General features: G+C 34.5%; 1 protein-coding gene across 1 annotated transcript in view; it reads left to right on the top strand.

Annotated features, from left to right (window-relative positions):
- The window catches only part of LOC134251678 (transient receptor potential cation channel subfamily M member-like 2), a 38,680-nt gene that overhangs the window by 11,931 nt on the left and 2,962 nt on the right, over positions 1–23,787 (top strand). The window contains exons 11-30 of the mRNA XM_062734084.1: positions 1,387–1,551; positions 1,798–1,982; positions 2,420–2,672; positions 2,754–2,844; positions 3,227–3,294; positions 3,370–3,507; positions 3,599–3,742; positions 7,891–8,124; positions 10,645–10,819; positions 11,019–11,072; positions 11,232–11,264; positions 11,346–11,472; positions 16,189–16,405; positions 16,920–17,056; positions 18,494–18,633; positions 19,267–19,388; positions 19,475–19,569; positions 19,827–20,030; positions 21,121–21,328; positions 23,403–23,522. Coding sequence (XP_062590068.1) covers positions 1,387–1,551; positions 1,798–1,982; positions 2,420–2,672; positions 2,754–2,844; positions 3,227–3,294; positions 3,370–3,507; positions 3,599–3,742; positions 7,891–8,124; positions 10,645–10,819; positions 11,019–11,072; positions 11,232–11,264; positions 11,346–11,472; positions 16,189–16,405; positions 16,920–17,056; positions 18,494–18,633; positions 19,267–19,388; positions 19,475–19,569; positions 19,827–20,030; positions 21,121–21,328; positions 23,403–23,522 — 2,910 coding nt within the window. The remainder of the gene's footprint in view (positions 1–1,386; positions 1,552–1,797; positions 1,983–2,419; positions 2,673–2,753; positions 2,845–3,226; positions 3,295–3,369; positions 3,508–3,598; positions 3,743–7,890; positions 8,125–10,644; positions 10,820–11,018; positions 11,073–11,231; positions 11,265–11,345; positions 11,473–16,188; positions 16,406–16,919; positions 17,057–18,493; positions 18,634–19,266; positions 19,389–19,474; positions 19,570–19,826; positions 20,031–21,120; positions 21,329–23,402; positions 23,523–23,787) is intronic.

Below are 23,787 nucleotides of genomic sequence, written 5' to 3'. Positions count from 1 at the left end.
AAGGTCAAGAGGTCAAATTTGATGGTACACAAAGAAAGGTTTTGTCACAAGGAATACACCTGCGAAATATGAAAGCCATTAACGCCCACGCAAGGTTAAAGTTTTTGTGGACAAACAGACAGGCAGATGCATTATAGGACAAGGAGTATATACATGTACCCCTGAATCTTTGATTACTGGGGCATAAACAATGATGTAGGGAACTTACAAAAAATTGTATAGAATAGATATACAGTTATCTCTTGATCTTAACATTCATCAAGCATATATTTTTATAGTGCATGATTTTTCAGTATTTATAGATCATATTGGAAAGTGAAAAGGTAACAGCATGATTTTCAAACATGGTATACAGTATATATGTAGAATTTATATAAAGTAAAACTATCTATCAATTAGTTTAACACATGTATTAATGCTTAGTATTCTTTTACCTTTTAGCCGTGATGAGAGACCTACTCATTTCATATGTAATAGGTGTTTGTTGTATTTAATACACATAACCAGAATTCTGTTTATTTATAATTGGATGGCCTCATTTGTACTGAGAATGATTAATATGTAAACTATTAACCTAGTAGGCTCTACCAAACTTTGTATGGATGATGCAGCTCAAATATTTACAGCCCTATACATATGCTAAATGCTTTGGAAGTTTATCTATGACTATAATTAATGAATTTTCTAAGATTTGGTTGGGTTCAAGTTTTTGTATTATCAAGTTTTCGATCCTTTCCCAAGTAATGCTGAGAGATAACAAAAACCTATCTTGCAGTCTGAATCATAATTGAAAGACTATTTTAATAGTTATATCTCTTTTTAGGTCAACTGAGCTGAAAGCTTAAGTGAGCTTTTTTGATCATCGGTTGTATGTCACCCTTCTGTCTGTCTGTATGTAGACTTTTCACATTCTCAACATCTTCTCAAGAACCACTAGCAATTTTAACCAAACTTGGTATAAAGTATCCTTAGGTGATTTTTTATGTAAAACAAAAAGTCACATAACTGAAACATACAAGGGTTACTGTTAAAAGTTCTATTGATTTTCACCAAAGATGGCACCCAAAAGATATTTTTTGAAAAATGTGGCAATATGCAATTCTATGTCCATACTTTCACATAATCCAAGTTTAGATTTTTCCTTTCGAGTGTCTTCTGACACCTTTATATGATTATGATGCATTGTTTTAAATATTCCCCTAACAGGCCTATATAATTAATAGGAGGTGTATCTTTTGTTGTGTTTTATATATTCACAACCATTATATATTCATGGCACATATGTTCATCATCCTAGTTTTCAAAGCCTGGGTCATCTGAAAATACACATCTTGATTAATGCCTTCACGTTGTATCTGAGTGTTAAATTGTCAATCTGTTTTGTAGGGAATGAGTTATCCAGTAGACAAAGACTTTGTCATAGGAAAGAAAAGCGACCTGAATTACCTTCTGTATAAACTGACCAGTCTGGAGGCTCTTGTGTCATCTTATGACCTCTCTATGAACTCTACTGGACAGTTTGTGTGTGACAAATCTACTGCTGAAAGGAAGGTCTGTAAATAGATTCCTGTTTTTTAACATGTTAAAAAACATGTATTTAAGGATCCAAATTTAAAATACCTAAGCAAGATTGCATGGTAGAAGACTTTAAAGAATTTGATAGATAAATGAAAGTTAAAAGATATTGCATATAGTTAAAATACAGTTTTATTTCAAATAGATGTAAAGAAAATCTCTTTGATTAGATTTAGATTTGATGTAGGATATAAGTGATTACATTGAACGTTATGTTTGAAGGCCTTGAATGCCCTGATTTACTGGTCAGTTTTGACCTTTAACCCCTCACTGACCAGAGTTCTATGGAGGCGGTCTGACCAGCCGATGGTAATGGCTCTTGTTATCAGTATGATCTGGCACACACTGGCCATAAAATGGTGTAGCAGGGATCTGGACATCAAACGACAGCTCAAGGATGCTGCTATGTAAATACTTACTCTTTATTCAGAATATGACATTGTAGACCAATAATTATTCTCTGATGTACATACACATAACTCACATTTTCTTTTGGAGAACTTGACAATAAAAGGACATCACGATTTATTTTCTCCTTAAAGGAAATCACAGGATTTGTCTGTCATGACATACTAAAAATCCCATTACACTTCTTTTTAACTAAATAGTTTGAGTATTTTTTAACCTACAGACTTTACATTGTTCACACACATGTTGGTGGAGGGTGTATTTTTTTTGGGGGGGGTGTAATGTGATCAAGGTCAAAGTTTAAGATTGTTGATTTGACTATTATGTTGCAATGACAAGGATGTTTTGTTATCATTAGTTTTCCTATTTAAATATGAAGATCTATAAAGAATGGCCAGAAACAACTTAATACAATATGCATGTTTTGGTATTGTAGAGAGTTTGGAAAACAGGCTGTAAGATTGTTGGATCTGAGCTACAAAGATTCATGCCTAACAGCCATTGCTTCTTTAGATGAGAAACTACCAGAACTTAACAATAAAACCACCATCAAGCTAGCCCACATTGCTCGCAATAAATTCTTCATTGCTCACAAAAGTTGTCAGAAATGGCTGCTTCAGCGTTGGCATGGTAACCTACTCATTAGAGAAGTGGATTATGGAGTATTCAGACTACCCAACTGGTTCAAGGTTTGTAGACAAGTAAATTAAGTAATATACTTAAATTATAATCCCAAACTGGTTCAACTCATTGTTTGACTTTACTTGTAGATATACATGAGTGTCTTCTTCATCTTTCCCATGTTGATTTGGATTACCTATGAGATTAAGAAGGACCCAGACTCTAAGGAGAAAACACCAGGTAACTTTTTTTAGGCTTCAAGAATTGCTCAAATTTGTGAGATGACAAGTGATATCATGTTCCTTTGTCATGATATATTTGTATAAAAGCAGATGGTTGAAATATTTAAAAACCAATGGCTTTAAATAACAATATGGCAGATACTTTTCAGTTGAATTGCAAATATTTTATTAGTTATGTAGACACTTAGAGGGATAATACGGAAGTATTTGGGGTCCTTGAAAAAATGCATATTGGGAGAGGTGTAAGCCTTTTAAATTATTTTAATGGGCAACAGAATTATACACATAAATTAGACAGGTACATTCTTGCTCTTCTTCAGCCCATAAAATGTCCATATAATTAAACCATGACCCTTTGTTATCAATGTGTTTTTCAGAAGAAGAAGAAGAAGAATTGGATATAGATCAGTTGGATAATCAGGATACGATACCTCTGAAAATCAAATGGGTATGATTAACAACTCTTAGTACATGCTATTGTAGACCTGAGGGTTACTGTTGATTTTATATTTCTGTTTACTAGAAAAGGAGTACAAGAGGAGAAATGAAATACCAAGTGAGGCAGATGTTAAGCTATGGTCGACAAAACTTAAGGGTGCCCCTTTATCTCCAGTTCTACTACCTGTGGAGTGCCCCAATCACCAAGTTTTATCTCAGTCAGGTAAGGAACTGTAGAAAAAAATAATGAATTGTCATATATCAAGGTGTCAAAGTGAAATCGTAAGATAGAGTTGAATGTAAATGTTTTTCAGTTGCTGTACATCTTTTACCTGGCCTTGTTCAGTTATGCAGTCATTATACCATCCTGTGGAGATTTCTACATTGACCTTGTTGTGTATTTTTGGACTGCCATGATTTGGGTTGAAATCATCAGAAAAACCATCATCAAGAGAAAGGTATACAATGTATATATATATACAGTCAATTCTCGAATTATCACCATTCGATTCATCGCCATTTTCGCAATACCACCATGATTTCCCAAGAACGTTTTTCCTGCCATATAAAATTCTCTTTATAACGCCAAATTCGCATACCACCATCCGCCACCCTGTTTTCACAACAAACATCCATTTTTTAGTGTCAATTATCTCGATAATACCGCCACAGGTGCATGTGGTCAGTGAAGCGCGGCTAATTGGTTGACGCTATCCCTGTTGTAAAGCATGCAAAGCCAGTCAAGGTACATGCAATTAAGTAAACAATAATTTTAACATGAACTGTTTGAATAATTTTGTTTTCTGTTTAATAAAATCATTTAGTAAAGGCTTCGCCACGAAAGCGGTTGTTCTAAAGTACGCCGATAACAATATTATCTTGATGATCTCTGCTTTTAAAAACAATGCAAAGTTTGCTTAAAAAATAATTATAAGTCAGAAATGATGGCAAAAACAATTAATTCATTCAAGAACTCATTTTACGTACTATACTATAGGCAATATATCACAACGATCGACCCAGCATTAATTATTTTTTTTCAATATCAGTTGCAGATTTACATGTATACACATGAACTTGTCCTTATTTCAAAAATATTCTGTTTTTGAGTTAAAACCCCAGTCACATTTCCACGAAAATTTTGACGAGTGTTAGCGAAATTGTACGAAAAAAAATTTTGAAGTATTATCAATCTAGTTTAAATATGTTTATATATACCTGTATATGTAATAATAATAATAGAAACGCTAAAATTTGATATTTCTAAGAACGATAACTCTACATCTTATGTGTTTTTAAAAGATTTGATTAAATAAATCGCCCTTCGTTGTACCGCCATTTGATTTCTAAAAAAGCCGTTAAAAATTACAAAAGTGTGGCGGTCAAATAGTCAAAATTAGCCTGAGGTGACAAACTAATTTTAAACACGACATGCGATAATTACGCTAAATTTCCTTAATATAAAAATTGATACATAATTTAGATTATCAATGGAACTCGTTTAAAAATGTGATTTTATATCCACAATTCTTGTGCCGCCATTTTTAACTAACCTACAAAAGAAATTAACAGTCGACGTCGGTTCGATCGTTGGCGTCCCAGGTTAAGGTTAAGTTTTTTGGAGCAGTTTTCTTTTTAAGTACTATGTCCTATATTGATTAGACATGCATGGAAGATGCTTCTGGTGTGTTTCATTGTACCAGTCAAAGTTTCATATGCTGCAATTTCAGCAAAGGAATGTACTAGATTAATGTTTTTGGAGCAGGTTAACATTTTTGAAGCCCCAGTTTTTAGCATTTCACCGACCAACGGCCGACGGGTTTTGAAGCAAAAATTTGGTTCTTCAGTTCGTTGTCGTGTTGTCATTGTCGTTGTCGTTGTCGTCGTAAACTTTTCACATTTTCATCTTCGACCAATTTTGAACCACTCGGCCAATTTCAACCATTTTTCATGCACAAAGTATAAATGGCCGAAGGGGATTCAAGTTTGTTGCAAATCCGTCCACGCAACCTTTTCCAAGGGGAGATAATCATGAATTTGTTAAAAATTAATGGCATTTTTAAAAAATCTTCTTCGTCCGAACCGCTGGGCCAGGATAAGATGAAACTCATGTGGAAGCATCGGCTCACGTAGTGTAAAATCAAACTTGTACAAACCATGACCCCGATGCAATCGGGGCGAAATTGGCCGACTTGTGAATATATAAACCAAATCTTTAAAAATCTTATATGTAATAATAATAATAGAAACTTCTACATAACACTGGGCCAAAAGATGAAAATTTTGATCCTGGTATTGTATAAATTTTTTCAACGGGGCAAGGATGGGGCCAATAATGGCAATTACATAGGAATATATAAGAAAAATCTTTAAAAAATTCTTTGCTTCTTAGACTAGGACAGGAAAGATGAAACTTTGTGGAATCATCCTCAGGTAGTGTAGATTCAAGTTTGTTTTCAAATCATGACCAATTTTATAAGGGTTCTGCCAAAATGCCTTGCAAACAGAGTTTTTCATAGTGAATATATAGGAAAAATAAAAATCTTCTTCTCCAAACCACTGATTTCCAGGAAAGATGAAAATGTGGAAAGCATTTTTAGTGTAGATTCATTTGTTCAAATCATGACTCCTGGGGCAAAGATGGGGCCAAAATGGCCGACCCTAGTTTTACATAGGAATATAGATAAGAAAAATCTTTAAAAATCTTGTTCTTTCAAAACCACTGGGCCAGAAAGAAAAATTTAGTCATCTGGAATCATCCGACCATCGGACTTAAATGTGACCCAAGTTTTACATAAAATATATAGGAAATGTCTTTAAAAATCCTTCTCAATTATACAAAATTAGAAATCGTCAAAATGTGGAATCATTTACAGGTAGTGTAAATTTTTTTCAAGTTTTTTCAAACATGCAGATTTACATGTATACCCTGGGGATAGGGTTTCACAACTGAACCCAAGTTTTACATAGGGATATATAGGGAAAAATTAACTTCTTTTACCAAGTACTTCAAATTTATGATTAGTGATAATATGTATTATATATCACCTCAGGTATGTAGATAATAATAATATGATGAATGCCTGGAAGGGGTTAAATTCAAGCCCGATGTGCTCAACCCCTGGGCCTCTTGTTCTTAGGTCTCATTTCCTAAAATAAGCCCTATGTTGACCAAACTTCCATGAAATTCAGATGATACATCGCTAAGAATGCACACTACCAGGCTTGCTTCGGATGCTGAATCTGCCTACATTTTCTAAATTGACAGGTTAAAGGTTTTGGCAGGTTTCATTTCCAAGTAACTATAAGGCTAGCCCTATGTTGAATGTTAAACTTGCATGGATGATACATAATATGCATACTACCAGGCTTGCTTCAGATGCTGAATCTGACCTATTAGATTTTCTGGTTGAGTGAAATTAATTAAATTCTTTGTGCTTTTCATTAGCTAACTAACTAGAAGTTGTTGACCAAACTTGCATGGATGATACCCTCGGCGTCTAAGGATGCATACTACCAGGCTTGGCTTCGGATTAAGGAATCTGACCTACATTTTCTTGTGAACAGGTTAAAGTTCTTTTGGTGCAGTTTCTTTCAAAGTGATTATGAGCTATGTTGACCAAAGACATGGATGCACATTTAAGATGCTTACTGGTGTGTGCTGAATCTGATTACATTTTTCAGATTTGTGCATAATGGACCAGGTAAAAGTTATGCTGCAATTTCAGCAAACTATAAAGCTTATACATGTAATGCATTTTAAGCCAAACTTGCAAAAAGTTAACATTTTTCTCAAAGAACTATATGTTATTTGGTGTTTGCCCCCACAAAAGTCAAATTTTGAAAACTTCCTGAAATGTGCTGAATTCAATAAATTGTATGGAAAATGATACAGTTAACAGAAAACATTATAGTTCCAGAGCAGTGTATTCACAATTTCTGTTTTTATGATGTCACAATCTAGTCCGATTTTACATCCTTTTTCAGAAAGAACAGGTTAAAGTTTTTGGTGCAATTTAAGCTTTAGAATTAACTATAGCGCATGTGTGTTCAGGACCAAACTATTTCATTGATATGATATTCTACACATTATATGAATGCATTACTCACACATGCTTGCTCGATGACTTAATTTTAAAATATCGACAAATATGTACATTTTTCTGCAGAATTCAATGAAATTTAGGTCAAATGTGACGTTATTACGTACATATGACGGTCATTACTTATAAATTATTCAGCTTTGAAGTCATGTATAGCATTGTTTAAGGACTTAATTAAATATTACTCCATCAAATGAGTTTGCATTTTGGGGGGCAAGGGAATACCGCATATAACTCTTTGCGTCCGATGCTGGATTTTAATTACATTTTCATGAAGAAGAACTAGTTTAAATTTTTTGTATAGGTTTATTTCAAAGTATCAGATTTAAATTGCTTAAATATTTTCATTTTTGGAATGTACACTTTTTGTTGGTTCATTGTGTGACTTTGCCTTACTTAAAGACAACATTCGTTGAGGTGAGCTCTGTAATCTCTGATTACCTATGTTTTCATTGATAATTTAATTTTGACAAGGTTCTACCTTTCTTTCTGTCAAATTTCAGGAATACAAAGAGATGAAGATTTTCTGGACAGTGATAGAGATATGCCTGATTGGTTCCTTTCTGATCGTGATCGGACTGGTCCGAATCATACCAAAGTTCATCCCCTTCATCAAGTACACCACGGCTAAATTTGTAATGAGTTTGGGCCTCCTATACTTCTACTACAGGTTACTGAGTGTTTTCCTTCCCATCAGCCCTGTACTTGGACCGATGATGATCAACTTTAGAATAATGGTATGCATAAAAACCTGTGTACTAACAATCTGGTCTTTTTAAGAATAAGAGCATTATATCTGACACCTTTGTCTCCAGTTTTTGAGTTGATTGACCCAAAATCTCAATTTTCTCTGGAATTTTTTGATTTTTCGATGGAACTGGTCAAAGACCAGAAGAGTTTATGCAATGGCAAATTGGCACCTTCTGTCTGTCTGTAAATATATTTAGGTCACCTGAGTCACCCCAGGGTCAGGGGTTCTGATGTTAGGGCGGGGCTCTATTGATTATATAGTAAAAATGCATTAATTCTATGAAAATCTTCTTCTCTGCTCCTGGGTATTAGATAAACTAACTAAGTACATAGTTATGATGAGCAAGAATGCCTCTTCCAAAATTTTGAATTTTATGACCCCAGGGTCAAGGATTCTTATGTTAGGGCGGGGCTCTATTGATTATAGTGAAAATACATTAAATCTTTGAAAATTTCTTCTCTGCTCCTGGGTATTAAGCAGATAAACTACTTATATAGTTCTGATGAGCAAGGGCCCTTCTTCCAGAATTGTGAATTTCAAGGCCTCGGGGTCAGGGGTACCACAGAGAGAGGGGGGCTCTACTTTTATACTGAAAATGAATTAATTGTATTAAATCTGCTCCTTGGTATAAATCAAACATTTTTGATAAGCAAGGATGCCTTTTCCAAAATTGTGACATGTATGGGGTTCATGTGTGGTATGGGGTACTACTGATTATTGCTGAATATTACTGATTAGTTGAAATGCATTTTTAGCTCTTCTGAGCCAAAGGCTCAAAGAGCTAATGCTATGGCCATTTGTGCGGTGTGCGTAAACTTTTTAGAATATGGGCCATAACTCAAGAACCTCTTGGCCAACCAGTACCAAATTTGTCACAGGGTATCCTTGACCCAAGGGCTACCATTTATACTAAAATAAGGGTTGGGACCTTTAAACAAGGGGAGATAATCAGGAAAACAAAACCAAAAGTACTGGTTGCTAAAAAGTCTTCTTCTCCATAACCACCAGGCAGATTTTCACCATACTTACATACAAGGATCAGGATATGTCAAAGATTAAAATTTGCACGGGGAATTACCCTGGGGCAAAGGGCGTGGTCTCAAGGTCACTTCAAAGTTGACCTAAATTTACAATTAATAAAAACGTGTATATTTTGCTTACTATAAGGACTAGGATCATCAAATCTTGTAAGTTGATGCATCTTGCGACTTCACATCATGTTAACTCAAAAGTAGGTCACGGTGACCTACTTTTTGAATTTTGCGGGAATTTGTTTTCAAATTGATTTGAAGGCATATTTTGGACACTTTAAGGCCTATGATCATCAAACTTTGTTAGTTGATGCATCTTGGGTCCTTGAGCAATGTCAACTTAAAATTAGGTCACCTTGACCTACTTTTTTAACTTTATGACTTATCTTTTTAAAAACATTAAATCCCATTATTTCAGACACTGGGAGGTTTAGAATCATCAAATCTTGTACTTTGATGCATCTTGGGACATTGAAACATATTTATGAAAAAGTAGGTCACTGACCTACTTTTTGAATTTTGCCGACATTTGTTTTCAAATTGTTTAAAACGCATATTTTGATTACCTTCAGACCTACGATCATCAAACTTGGTCAGTAGATGCATCTTGGGTCTTTGAAAAATGCCGACCAAAAAGTAGGTCACGATGACCTATATTTAAGTATCTCAGGTACTTATTGGCTTAGAATCATCAAATTTTGTCAGTTTAGGCATTTTGGGTTTTTGGATAACGTCAACCAAAAAGTAGGTCACCGTGACCTACTTTTGACATTTGATGGCTATATTTAATTATCTCTGGTACTAATTGGCTTAGAATCGTCAAACTTTATCAGTTGATGCATCTTGGGTTTTCAGAGAATGTTGTCCAAAAAGTAGGTCATGGTGACCTACTTTTGAATATCTCAGGTACTGATTTAATTAGAATCATCAGTCTTTGTCAATTAATGTATCTTAAGTCCTCAGAAAATTTCAATCAAAAGGTAGGTCACTGTGACCTACTTATGGTATTTTATAATTATATTATGATATCTTCAGTCTTAACTGGCTAGATATTATCAAACTTTGTAAGTTGATGCATTTTGGGTCTTATGATACTAATAGAGTTGGAGGCTTCCAATAGAAGTGATAGATTGTACAATTTATCAGAAGAGCGATTCAAGGCCCTTGGGCCTCTTGTTATTCCTCTACCCTGCCTATGGGTATTAAGTAACCAAACTAATTGCTAAGTGTATAGTTATGATGAGCAATGGTGCCTTTTTCAAAATTGTGAATGCCAAGGTGTCTAGTTTAAAACATGAACCAAACTCAATCATTTGAAAGTTGTTGCATGATGCTCAGGTGACCTATAAGGCCCATGGGCCTCTTGTTTTCTTTACACTTCTCAGTCATCTTTATAGTCCAATATGAGATAGGGAATCCAGGAGAAATGTGAAATACAACTCACCTGTGAATGAATGCATTTTGATTTTTTCCAGATGAAGAAGGACTTTGTGACTTGGTTAAGGATGTTCCTTATGTTTATGATTGCGGGGGGTATCACCATTCAGGCCACGCTGTACCCGAACTTCCCGGCATCAGAGGAAGGCATTGTCAATGCTCTCAGCAGGGCCTTCTTCGGAATGTTCCTCACGAAAATTGATGACCTTGACAGTATGTTTGATTGCATATAATCTAGATATTTTAAAATTTGAGGTAAGCTTAAATTACTTTGTTAACACGTTCATGCCCTGCCATAAATATGGCTCATGGGTTAAGGAATGTTCAGACTTTGAACCAATTTTCTAGGTCAAAAGTCAAGGATATAGCAGATTTCATTGATAAATCCTTCTTATGATTTTAAAAATTACAGGTAATGAACGGTGCGAGTTATTCTATGCCAACCAAACAAGAGAAGTATGCTACAGTAAGTTTTGTTTACTGTTGTCTGAAATGTAGGAATCCAATTAAGTGTACACATAATTCTGTGAATGGAAGTATTTTTGACTTCAGAAATTTTATATATTCTGATAAACACTTTACAATTCATTATCGACCACTTATTGCTTGATATTTCATGTTTCAGATGCTGCTGCTTCATTTTGGAATAGAAATACAAGTATGTCAGATAAATGTTTATTTTACACTAAAGCAAGTACTTGAGATCTATGATTTCTATAGTTTTTTGTTTGAATTGTAGGTCAGATTAGGTTTCATCCAGAGTTTGCTGAGTGTCCATATCGTAGCTTTGGTGGTTACGCGATGGTGATCCAGTATCTCGTCATTACGAAACTCATCCTTCTAACTCTCCTCTACGCTATGTTCAGGTATGAACTCGCACCCAAATTTAAGTTGTTGTGTAATTATTCATAATGATGACCTCTCCAAGGTCGGCTCTGTGCTTGATTTTCAAGCACCAGCTTCACTAACAAGAAAAAACTTCTGTACCTTCCCGGAAGGCAGCATGTGTATGTTTGTATGTTTAATACTACAATATACATGTATATATATAGAATTTCTTTGCAAGATTTGAAAAGGAAACATCACCAAATTTATTTCAAATGCATACTACCTACTCTTAGTTTTGCATTAATAGTAGGAATATATACCAGTAGTAAAATTTTTACTGTAGCGACACATAATTGCTGGAATATACATGTATGAAAGTGTATTACCTTTAGGGTTTCTTTCATATGATATTGCATGCTTTATTGACAGAGTAAACAGATACTTTTAAACATGATTAAATTTTTTGAATTTCAAAGAGTCACCTTTATGGTTTTATAATTTTTTTTTTTTTTTTTTTTTTTTTTTATTGCCCCATCACATGTCCAAGTATATAATAGTGCCAGGGTTGGGGCCCTGGGTTCACTAAGTAACATACATAATACACATATATATTACACAATCATAATGTGACAGGACATTTTTTTCACATATCATTCACACGCCTTTCGCTACATAACATGCATATGATTATATTTATAATAATATTTAACAACTGAAATCTTAATATAATCAGTGAAAAGTTGATGTACATCTGTAACTGCATTGTTTTTTCAAAAATATTAATCATATTAAAACATTATCAAATTCCATCGTTTTTTAAAACTGTCCATTTCCCCATTTTTCTTATAAATATATTTTTCACAATTAAAATAATACATAACCTCTTGTTTGACCCTCTCAAAAGATGGTACACATTTTTTGCATCTATTTCTATAAATATGCTTTTTTATTATACATACTACTAAATTAAATATATTGTTATATTTATAATGTTTTCCCAACAAAACATCAACTTTGTTTAGAGATATATCAACTCCAAACTGTTCTTTCATCCAATCCAGTACATTTTCCCAAATTTCTGCAACACACTCGCATTCCCAAAAAAGATGACAAAGTGTCTCTGGGTGTTTCTTACAAAAACTACATAAATCTGAGTCAGTAACACCAATTTTGTGTAAATATGTATTTGTAGCTAAAATTCTATGTACAATTCTATAGTGGACCATCTTAACTGTATATCATTTGTTATGTTAAAAAACAGAATGTTTTGTTTTTTCCACCAAAATTCATCAACATTAAGTTCTAAAATGTTTTCCCATCTCATTTCACTTTTTGGTTTTTTGTATTTCTGACTAATAAAAACATCATAGAAATCTCTTGCACCTTGTTTGCTTTTTGTTATTGTTTGTAAGAATTTTGGGAAGAAAGGTTGATTTCTTTGAATTATATTATGATCATAATTCAACTGTAATTTTCTAATACAATTTGTTATGCCTAAAAACATTGTAAAAGGTGTTTTTAAATCATATTGTTTACAAAAGTCTTGGTATCCTAACAAAGTCCCATTTGTATCATAAAAATCAAAAACAAATTGTATACCTTGTCTCAGCCATGACTTATAACAAACACTTCTGTTGTTTATACATATTGATGGATTATACCATATGGGACTTAAAATAGATGTTTGATCATCAATACATAATCTCAAATCCAACAATGCTGAAAAAACATCATTCCAGAAAACATTTTCCGTATCTTTCTTAAGTTTTTTTGAAAAATCCCTACCATAGATAACTAAATATTTAATGTCAGGAATTAAATCTTTTAGCAATTCTTTCCAGGCTGATTTACATGAACTATCAAACAATCTGCGAATCCATGTAATTTTTAAACTTTTACAAAATGAATCAAGACATGTCATTCTCATACCACCGTTTTCATAACTTTGGCATATAATATTTTTAGCCACCCTAGCCGTTTTGGTATTCCAGATATAATGAAAAAATATAGCTTCAATTTCTTTGAGTTTTTCTTTAGAAGGGCTCGGTAAACTAATTAATAAGTGACTAAATTTAGGTAAAAGCAAGGTTTTTACTACTGTTATACGACCTGCCGTTGATAAATGTCTTCTAGACCATGATGATATAAGCTTTTTGATAGAGTCAATCTTTGGCAAAAAATTCAAATCAAACATAGTGTTTGTGTCTAGATCTACACAGTATGCTATACCTAACACTGTAAATGGTTCCTGTGACCACATCAAGTTTTGATATTTATCACACAAGTTATCATCAGTATGAACAGTAGATCCAATCCTAATACATTGAGTTTTATCATAATTTGGCTTCAGTCCAGAGAATTTGGAATACTGATTGACTAAAGACAAAGCTGATCTAATTGAGTCTTCTGAACCATCCATTAATAAAACTGTATCATCAGCATATTGTAGTAGTTTATATTCTTTATCTTCAATAACAATGCTCTTTATTAATTTATTATTTCTAATCATAATTCCCATTATTTCTGCACATAGTAGGAACAAGTAAGGTGAAATTGGGTTTTATAATGGTTATTGTATTTTTAGCTCTTCTGAGCCAAAGGCTCAAAGAGCTAATGCTATGGCCATTTGTGCGGTGTGTGGTGTGCGTCGTGCGGTGTGCGTTAACTTTTTAGAATATGGGCCATAACTCAAGAACCCCTTGGCCAATCAGTGTCAAATTTGTCACAGGGTATCCTTGGCCCAAGGGCTACCATTTATACTAAAATAAGGGTTGGGACCCTAAAACAAGGGGAGATAATCAGGAAAACAAAACCAAAAGTGCTGGTTGCTAAAAAATCTTCTTCTCCAGAACCACCAGGCAGATTTTCACCAAACTTACATACAAGGATCAAGATATGTTGAAGATTAAAAATTGTTCAAGGCATGACCCTGGGGCAAAGGGCGTGGTCTCAAGGTCACTTTAAAGTTGACCTAAATTTACAATTAATAAAAATGTTTATATTTTGCTTACTATAAGGACTAGGATCATCAAATCTTCTAAGTTGATGCATCTTAGGACTTCACATCATGTTAACTCAAAAGTAGGTGACGGTGACCTACTTTTTTAATTTTGCTGGCATTTGATTTCAAATTGATTTGAAGGCATATTTTGGACACTTTAAGGCCTATGATCATCAAACTTAGTCAGTTGATGCATCTTGGGTCCTTGAACAATGTCAACTTAAAAGTAGGTCACCGTGACCTACTTTTTGAATTTTATTACTTATCCTTTTTAAAACATTTAATCCTATTATTTCAGGCACTGAAAGGGTTAGAATCATCAAATCTTGTAATTTGCTGCATCTTGGGACCTTAAAACATATTTAAGAAAAAGTAGGTCACTCTGACCTCTTTTTAGAATTTTGCAGGCATTTGTTTTCAAATTGTTAAAAAGGCATATTTTGATTACCTTCAGACCTACGATCATCAAACTTGGTCAGGAGATGCATCTTGAGACTCTAAAAAATGTCAGCCAAAATGTAGGTCGCGGTGACCTACTTTTGACATTTTATGGCTATATTTAAGTATCTTAGGTACTTATTGGCTTAGAATCATCAAACTTTGTCAGTTGATGCATCTTGGGTTTTTGGAGAATGTAGACCACAAAGTAGGTCACAGTGACCTACTTTTGACATTTTATGGCTATATTTATGTATCTCTAGTACTTATTGGTGTAGAATCATCATACTTTGTCAGTTGATGCATCTTTGATTTTCGGAGAATGTCGACCAAAAAGTAGGTCACGGTGACCTACTTTTGAAATCTCAGATATTTATTGGCTTAGAATTATCAAACTTGGTCAGCAGATGCATCTTGGGACTTTAAAAAATGTCAACCAAAATGTAGGTCACGATGACCTACTTTCAATATTTTATGGCTATATTTAAGTAACTCTGGTACTTATTGGCTTAGAATCATCAAACTTTGTCAGTTGATGCATCTTGGGTTTTCCGAGAATGTCGACCAAAAAAGGTCACAGTGACTTACTTTTGACATTGTATGGCTATATTTATGTATCTCTAGGACTTATTGGTTTAGAATCATCAAACTTTGTTAGTTGGTGCGTCTTAGGTTTTCGAAGAATGTCGACCAAAAAGTAGGTCAGTGTGACCTATTTTTGAATATCTCAGGTATTTATTGGTTTAGAGTTATCAAACTTGGTCAGCAGATGCATTTTGGAATTCTAAAAAATGTCAACCAAAATTTAGGTCACAGTGACCTACTTTCGAATTTAATGACTATATTTAGGTATTTACTGGGACTTATGGGTTTAGAATCATCATACTTTGTCAGTTGATGCATCTTGGGTTTTCGGAGAATGTCGACCACAAAGTAGGTCACAGTGACCTACTTTTGAATATCTCAGGTATTTATTGGCTTAGAATTATCAAACTTAGTCAGTAGATGCATCTTGGGACTCTGAAAAATGTCGACTAAAATGTAGGTCACGATGACTTACTTTGACATTTTATGGCTATATTTAAGTATCTTAGGTATTTATTGGCTTAGAATAATCAAACTTTGTCAGTTGATGCATCTTGGATTTTCCAAGAATGTAGACCAAAAAGTAGTCCTAATTGGCTAAGAATCATCAAACTTTGTCAGGTGATGCAACTTGGGTCTTATGATACTTTAGGGTTAGAGGCTTCAAATACAAGTGATAGGTTGTACAATTTATCAGAAGAGCGATTCAAGGCCCTTGGGCCTCTTGTAGTGTAACCAATGCCAAGGTTCAGCAGGAATCAGAGGAAATCTGGAAGTACCAGGTGTACAGCATCATTGTGGACTTTGAGACTCGTCTGAGGTTGCCTGCTCCATTTAATTTCATCAGTTACATCATCATGATGTTTGAGTTCATCTTTGATAAACTCAAACTGTGCCTAAAGAAATGCTGTCGATCCTCATGCTGTAGGAAGAAAAAGGACCGAGTGGTAAAATTCTATTATTTACTTTTATTCTCTTTGGATATCAGCAATTTGACCATAAGACCTTGAACTTAGAGTTTGACCTTTTGTGAAACTGTAATCCAGGTCATAACTTCTGAATAGTTGATGCCAAGATTTTCATACATTGCACATTGTATTTCATTTACATTCCTCATGATATAACCTCTCCTTGGGTAATAACATTTTTTTTTCCTTTTCACCTTGGAGTTGGACTTCCATTTGGGGACATCAGTGTTTTACAAATACAGATATATAGAGCATTTTTAAAGTAATCATCTATTTACTAACTCCATAAGTCTGATAAGGGTATCGCATGTAGACCCTTTATGACAATTTTATTTGCTCTTGTTGGATTCTAAATGAGAGTGAGAGCTATAATTGTAAAAAAATATCTAAATAGTTCAGGAAATTGGTATTTATTTGTTTTTAAGAACATGACTTATTAGATTCTTATCATTCAAGTAAAGAAGTCAACATAACGTTTTGACTCCAATTCTAGGATGTTGACAATGTGTCTATTGTTAAAGTCAAGGACTCGACAAACTACAGCTACTGGAAGATCTGTCTAAAGAAACTGAATGAAGAACAGGAACAAGATGAAAGAGAGGCTGCACGACATACAATGCAAAGTCAAAGGTTAGGGAAATAATCCGTGTTAGATTTATAGTGATAAGATAATGATTAATGCTTCAGATTTGAAGGCATACACTTAAGTTGCTCTGATATTTTTAGTTCACCTCAAAGAAATGAGCTTCTGTTTTCAATTAATTTCTGTTAAAATATTTCCTATAGGCCATCGGCAAAGTAACTGTATTTTATAAACTGAAGAGTTTCAGCTATACCATGGAGTATACTTTTTGCTATCCATCCTTGAGAAAATTTTCATGCAGTTTGATTTTCTGTTATATGATTGACCCGCAAGTTATTCAACATTGTCCGCAAGTTATTCAACATTGAAGAGTTCCACAAAGATATACCTAGGGGTATAAAATTTACTAACCAACTCTTACAAATACTTTTATTACACATTGATATATTAAAAACACCTATCAGCTGGCTCTGAGTGGGATAGCAGACCTGTTTACTCTTACGATTTCGCCGTATTTTATACGGATTTTTAGTCCAAATTACGTCTCACGTTTTGCTATTATGAATATACGGAAATCCGAAATACAGTTGTTCGGAATTCAGCAGCTGTATTTCTTTAGGATCTATCTCAATTTCACGCTTTTAAATGACTTTAAAAAGAATTTAAAATTTCAAACGCAGAGGTGTTATCAGGGTGCCCAAATGCTGTGGTATAATATGACAACGACCAAGTTATTAAACCATATTTTAGCAATCAGAAAAGCCGTTGTTCTCCATTTATATATGTAAAATCGATGGAAAATGAAATCTTACTGGCAAATGCCAAATCTCACGGACAAATCTAAACAAAAATACTGAGAGACAACGATATGGGTAAACAGGTCTGGGATAGCGATTTCATCAAATCCTTAACAGGAACTATAAGTCCAAGGTTTGATAAAAGAGCTATCCAATGCAAGTTCATAGTTAACCATGCTTTCATTGGTGATGTATCTAGGGATGTTTACAACCAATTGCAAAACAGTTAAACTGGATTGCTGGATGAATGACTAGCTTTTAGAGAAGATCCATTCCCAAGTACATCAAAAATATCAAAAAGCCTTAAGGTGGCCAGACTGGCATGGTTGCTGCAATCTAGGGATGCCTTCAGCTGCTTGATCTCTCCTATATTTCTGGATATATTAGTGACAAGATTGTAATTTTTTTTAAAGCAAGTCCATTCTTAAGTAAATAAAAATCCTAGAAGTACCAGATTTACATGAGTGATGATCATAAGAATACAGAACCAGGCCTGCTGAAGTTACTGACATTTTTTCAGATGAATGATCAGGTTAGTTTGTTCGGAGCAGGTCCATTACAAAGTTACTCTGCGACCATTGTTGTGAAGCGCATTACCAGAACATTTTCATAGAGGTCAAGGTTGTAAATTTTGATTACCTAAATTTTGTATAATGTAATTATCTTCTTCTATTGTTTAAATTGTAGAATAGAACAGCTGGTAACACAATCCAAACTACAGAGGGAATTTAATGACAGAATGACGGAGCAGATGTCAAATCTGGAGAGACAGTTGATTGCCTGTAGCTTAGCTTTGGAGCAGATTGCCCACAAAATAGATACAATTGGTCAGTATTATCCTTACACATATGGAGTTTTTGTAATCTGTGAACACTAAAGAAAATTCCCAGTAAAATTACTGGGAACCAAATTCATGCAGGAAATCTCTTTTTTATTCAAAGACTTTATTAATACTGTAGATCACTTAACTTTCGCGACACCTTATTTTCGCGAGAAAGTCATTGACTCTTTATTAGCGAGACAAAATTTTCACGAATTTTGGTCATTGCTCTATATAATCTTAAGGAATTCTATAATACGCGAGAATGAAATTTTCGCGAGCATTCCGTCTCACGTAATTATGCGAAAATAAAGTTCTCACGAATAAAAAGTGATTTACAGTATCTTAATTTGGTGTAATATTTCCAGAATTAACTTGAAGGTTTACACATTTTGTTTGCTCACCTGGGTTATAAGCTTAAGTGAACTTTTCTGTTCATCATTTTTCTGTTGTCCATCTGTCAAGTTGTTAACTTTTCACATCTCTTGCTCTGATGAGCAAAAGGCACAGAGAACTAATGCTATGGCCATTCTACTTGTGCAACTTTTCTGAAATGTGAGTCATGTTTCAAGTACTGGACAGCAATGTTTGTCAAAATTTGTCACAGATTCTTCTACCTCTTGTTTGTATGTTTCTGCAGATCCCCAGGCCCGTCCAGAATTAGAGACTGCCACCTCCCTACACATAGCTAGTCGTCAGTCTCCGTATCCCAACACCAAGATACAGAGATTTCCTGTCTTTGACAAGTATGTCAATTGGGAAGTAGGTATCATCTTCCACAAACTTACATTCTTTTGTTAGAGGCATCTGAAGGTGATATATTGTTACATGTTAAATATTTTATACAGGAACCTTATCCTACCTATGATCCTGTCCTGTACACCAAACCTGTGGATGAATACAGAGAATCAATACAGAGTCTGGTAGATCCTGATTTTATAGAGTAAGTATAGATGATGATTAAACTAGACTAATATTAGGCTTCTCTGGGATGAAGGATTCATTAACATTAAAAAGCTTAAAACAGTCTAGATTAATAATGATAACTAAGAGATTTTTAATGGTAAAAATGGCATTATTTTTCTTTATATAAACATATATTTCTCAAAATAACCTAGCACATATCAGCTTTAAAATATTCATGACAGGAAAAGTTATTTGATTTACCTTACTTTTTCTTTTATGTTGATATTTCTTTAGGATCAGACAGCGTGTGGAAAGCAGCAGCCAGAGTCAGGAGGAGAGAACCAGTATACTTTCAGCGTATGGGTACCAGAAACCCCTGTGGAATCTGTCAGCTACATATGTTATTAATGAGACTAACATAGAAATCAACAGAGTATCTTGGATCACAAAGGATGGTTTACCAATAAGATATGAGCTTGACTCATCCAACATGCCAATGTAAGACTCTTCAATTACTGGTTTAAGTTCAAAAGTCTTGTAATATCAAGACTGCAACAGATAATTGTGTATAGGCCCTAGGGTGAGATGAAATTAGTCGTGTTTTGAAAAATACATTACAGCTGTGAAAATCTTCATCTTTACACCAAAGCATGCATTTGGGAAGCTTTTTGCTTGATCACAATGAGTTCTTGACCCTTACCAGAATTCTAATATTCAGCATTCAGGCCCCAGTTTTGGGCATTTGCCTGAAGGGGGCCGACTGTGGTTTCCATTGCGCAATATTTCAAGCATCATAGGAAAACGAAGCGTATTTACTATTCTAAAGCAACTTTTTTTTGCTTAATTATTAAAATTAAACAAAATTAAGAAATTATAGATATAAAAATGTAATTACAAATTGATATAACTGATTTTTAATCGATTTTGCAATTGATATAGGTAGGTTGACGTCGTTACAGTGTTCTTGATGTTATGATAAACTGAAGCTCTTTAAGAAAAGGGTTATGAAAATGTTATTAAATAAAAAGTTATAAACATATGCTCTTGAAATTTAAAACATAGAAATTTGAGAATATCTTTATTATTTTTATTGTTTTCATATGAATCCTATGTGCCCGTCATATTTTGTAGTACTCTATTAAAACAGGAAAATTAGTTAATTTTTGGCATTTGGAGATGCCTCCTCTGGTAACAAGACGGTAGAATTTTGTGTTTCTTACATATTATGTACAGTATAGTATTACTCATCAAATATTATAGTTTGAACAAAAAATCTATTGTAGTATTTGTAAAATTTGCCTTAAAGTGCTAAAAATTGGCATTTTCCTATATAATCCTATAGTAAATGTACCTGTATTTTGAGACGGTCCCTCAAAAATACCTGGACGGTAGATTTCCCCCAAACTTTGCATGTACACTGAAGTTTATGTAACTTATATATGGTATGAAAATACAGTTTCGCTATTGTAGTTTTCACACAATAAAACCGCAGTCAGCACCCTTAAAGTTTTAATTTTTTTTTGTTTTTAGTTTTATTACCTTTTCAGTTTCTGTCTTCTATGATAGTATATTTTAAAAATATTCACAGAAATCCCATGGGTCGTACTGGTATGAGAGGAAGAGGGAAGTTGAGGAGGTGGGGGCCGAATCATTGTGTGATGTTGGTCGTGTCCAGATGGAAGAGATTTCTGTCTACGAGTCAGAACCAGCAGAACTTCATCACGGTGGACGGCAAAAAAGTCCTAGAAGTCGCTGTATTTCAAAAGAAGGAATCAGGGGAGTTCACTCTGCCAAGTGTAAGTTTGATGAAATTTTAATACTGCATATTATTCAAAGGGTAATACAAACTAAACTTGCAAGTGTGGGACATCTTTGGATACTTACTGTGTTTTGTTAATGTATTTTGATTTGCCCTGCTGGGAATATAAGTCCTGTTTTGATAATTCTAGTTCAGTTTTACTTTATCATAGCATAATATTATTTCCTCAATTTTAAGAAATTAAAAACTGTTTAAAAACCCACCAATAAGCATGCAAATCATAATTTTCACAAAATCACTCATTCGGTATTTTAATTATGAAGCGAAACAAATTTACATGTATAATGAAGAGCCAGGAAAGGACAATATATTTTAAAGTCAGGGAAATGAAATTCACTTCCCTGTTAGTGTCACTTCATTTGATATAAGCCTGATTAATGGTTCTGTGTTCTGTAGGGTAAGGAGTATGGTGACCTGTCTCTTTACTCAGCTGTCTGTAGGAAGTTTTATTGTTCTGTGTTCTGAAGGGTAAGGAGTATGGTGACATATGTCTCTGTAATCAGCTGTCTGTAGGAAGTTTTACTAGTATTGTTCTGTTTTATGTAGGGTAAGGGGTATGGTGACATGTCTCTGTAATCAGCTGTCTGTAGGAAGTTTTACTAGTATTGTTCTGTGTTCTGTAGGGTAAGGAGTATGGTGTGACATGTCTCTCTACTCAGCTGTCTGTAGAAAGTTTTATTGTTCTGTGTTCTGTAGGGTAAGGAGTATGGTGACATGTCTCTGTAATCAGCTGTCTGTAGGAAGTTTTATTGTTCTGTGTTCTGTAGGGTAAGGGGTATGGTGACATGTCTCTCTACTCAGCTGTCTGTAGGAAGTTTTATTGTTCTGTGTTCTGTAGGGTAAGGAGTATGGTGACATGTCTCTCTACTCAGCTGTCTGTAGGAAGTTTTATTGTTCTATGTTCTGTAGGGTAAGGAGTATGGTGACATGTCTCTCTACTCAGCTGTCTGTAGGAAGTTTTATTGTTCTGTTTTGTGTAGGGTAAGGGGTATGGTGACATGTCCCTCTACTCAGCTGTATGTAGGAAGTTTTATTGTTCTGTGTTCTGTAGGGTAAGGAATATGGTGACCTGTCCCTCTACTCAGCTGTCTGTAGGAAGTTTTATTGTTCTATGTTCTGTAGGGTAAGGAGTATGGTGACATGCCTCTCTACTCAGCTGTCTGTAGGAAGTTTTATTGTTCTGTGTTCTGTAGGGTAAGGAGTATGGTGACATGTCTCTCTACTCAGCTGTCTGTAGGAAGTTTTACTAGTATTGTTCTGTGTTCTGTAGGGTAAGGAGTATGGTGACATGTCTCTCTACTCAGCTGTCTGTAGGAAGTTTTATTGTTCTGTGTTCTGTAGGGTAAGGAGTATGGTGAGATGTCTCTCTCCTCAGCTGTCTGTAGGAAGTTTTATTGTTCTGTGTTCTGTAGGGTAAGGAGTATGGTGACATGTCTCTCTACTCAGCTGTCTGTAGGAAGTTTTATTGTTCTATGTTCTGTAGGGTAAGGAGTATGGTGACATGTCTCTCTTCTCAGCTGTCTGTAGAAAGTTTTATTGTTCTATGTTCTGTAGGGTAAGGAGTATGGTGACCTGTCTCTTTACTCAGCTGTCTGTAGGAAGTTTTATTGTTCTGTGTTCTGTAGGGTAAGGAGTATGGTGACATGTCTCTCTTCTCAGCTGTCTGTAGAAAGTTTTATTGTTCTGTGTTCTGTAGGGTAAGGAGTATGGTGACATGTCTCTCTACACAGCTGTCTGTAGGAAGTTTTATTGTTCTCTGTTCTGTAGGGTAAGGAGTATGGTGAGATGTCTCTCTACTCAGCTGTCTGTAGGAAGTTTTATTGTTCTGTGTTCTGTAGGGTAAGGAGTATGGTGACATGTCTCTCTTCTCAGCTGTCTGTAGAAAGTTTTATTGTTCTGTGTTCTGTAGGGTAAGGGGTATGGTGACATGTCTCTCTCCTCAGCTGTCTGTAGGAAGTTTTATTGTTCTGTGTTCTGTAGGGTAAGGAGTATGGTGACATGTCTCTCTACTCAGCTGTCTGTAGGAAGTTTTATTGTTCTGTGTTCTGTAGGGTAAGGAGTATGGTGACATGTCTCTCTACTCAGCTGTCTGTAAGAAGTTTTTGGAGAACATTTTCCAGGAGTCTGAGACCAAGCTTGACCCCAACATGACAGAACAGCAAATGATTCAGGTAAAAAACAACAAAACAACAAATGATTCTGGTATTGTAACAACAGAACAATAAATGATTCAGTTACAGTAACATCTGAACAACGAGTGATTCAGATACAGTAACAACAAAACAACAAATGATTCAGGTACAGTAACAACAGAACAACAAATGATTCAAGTAACAGTAACAACAGAAATATAAATAATTCAGGTAAGATGACAACAGAACAATGAATGATTATGGTACAGTAACAACAGAATAACAAATGATTCAGGTACAGAAC

The sequence above is a fragment of the Saccostrea cucullata genome, unplaced genomic scaffold (genome assembly GCF_032062105.1).
Source record: "Saccostrea cucullata isolate Sc308-1 unplaced genomic scaffold, CSIRO_AGI_Scuc_v1 ctg168, whole genome shotgun sequence".
NCBI classification, from domain to species: Eukaryota; Metazoa; Mollusca; class Bivalvia; order Ostreida; family Ostreidae; genus Saccostrea; species Saccostrea cuccullata.
Note: the sequence above shows the minus strand (reverse complement) of the source record. Positions and strands in the feature narration are given on the sequence as shown.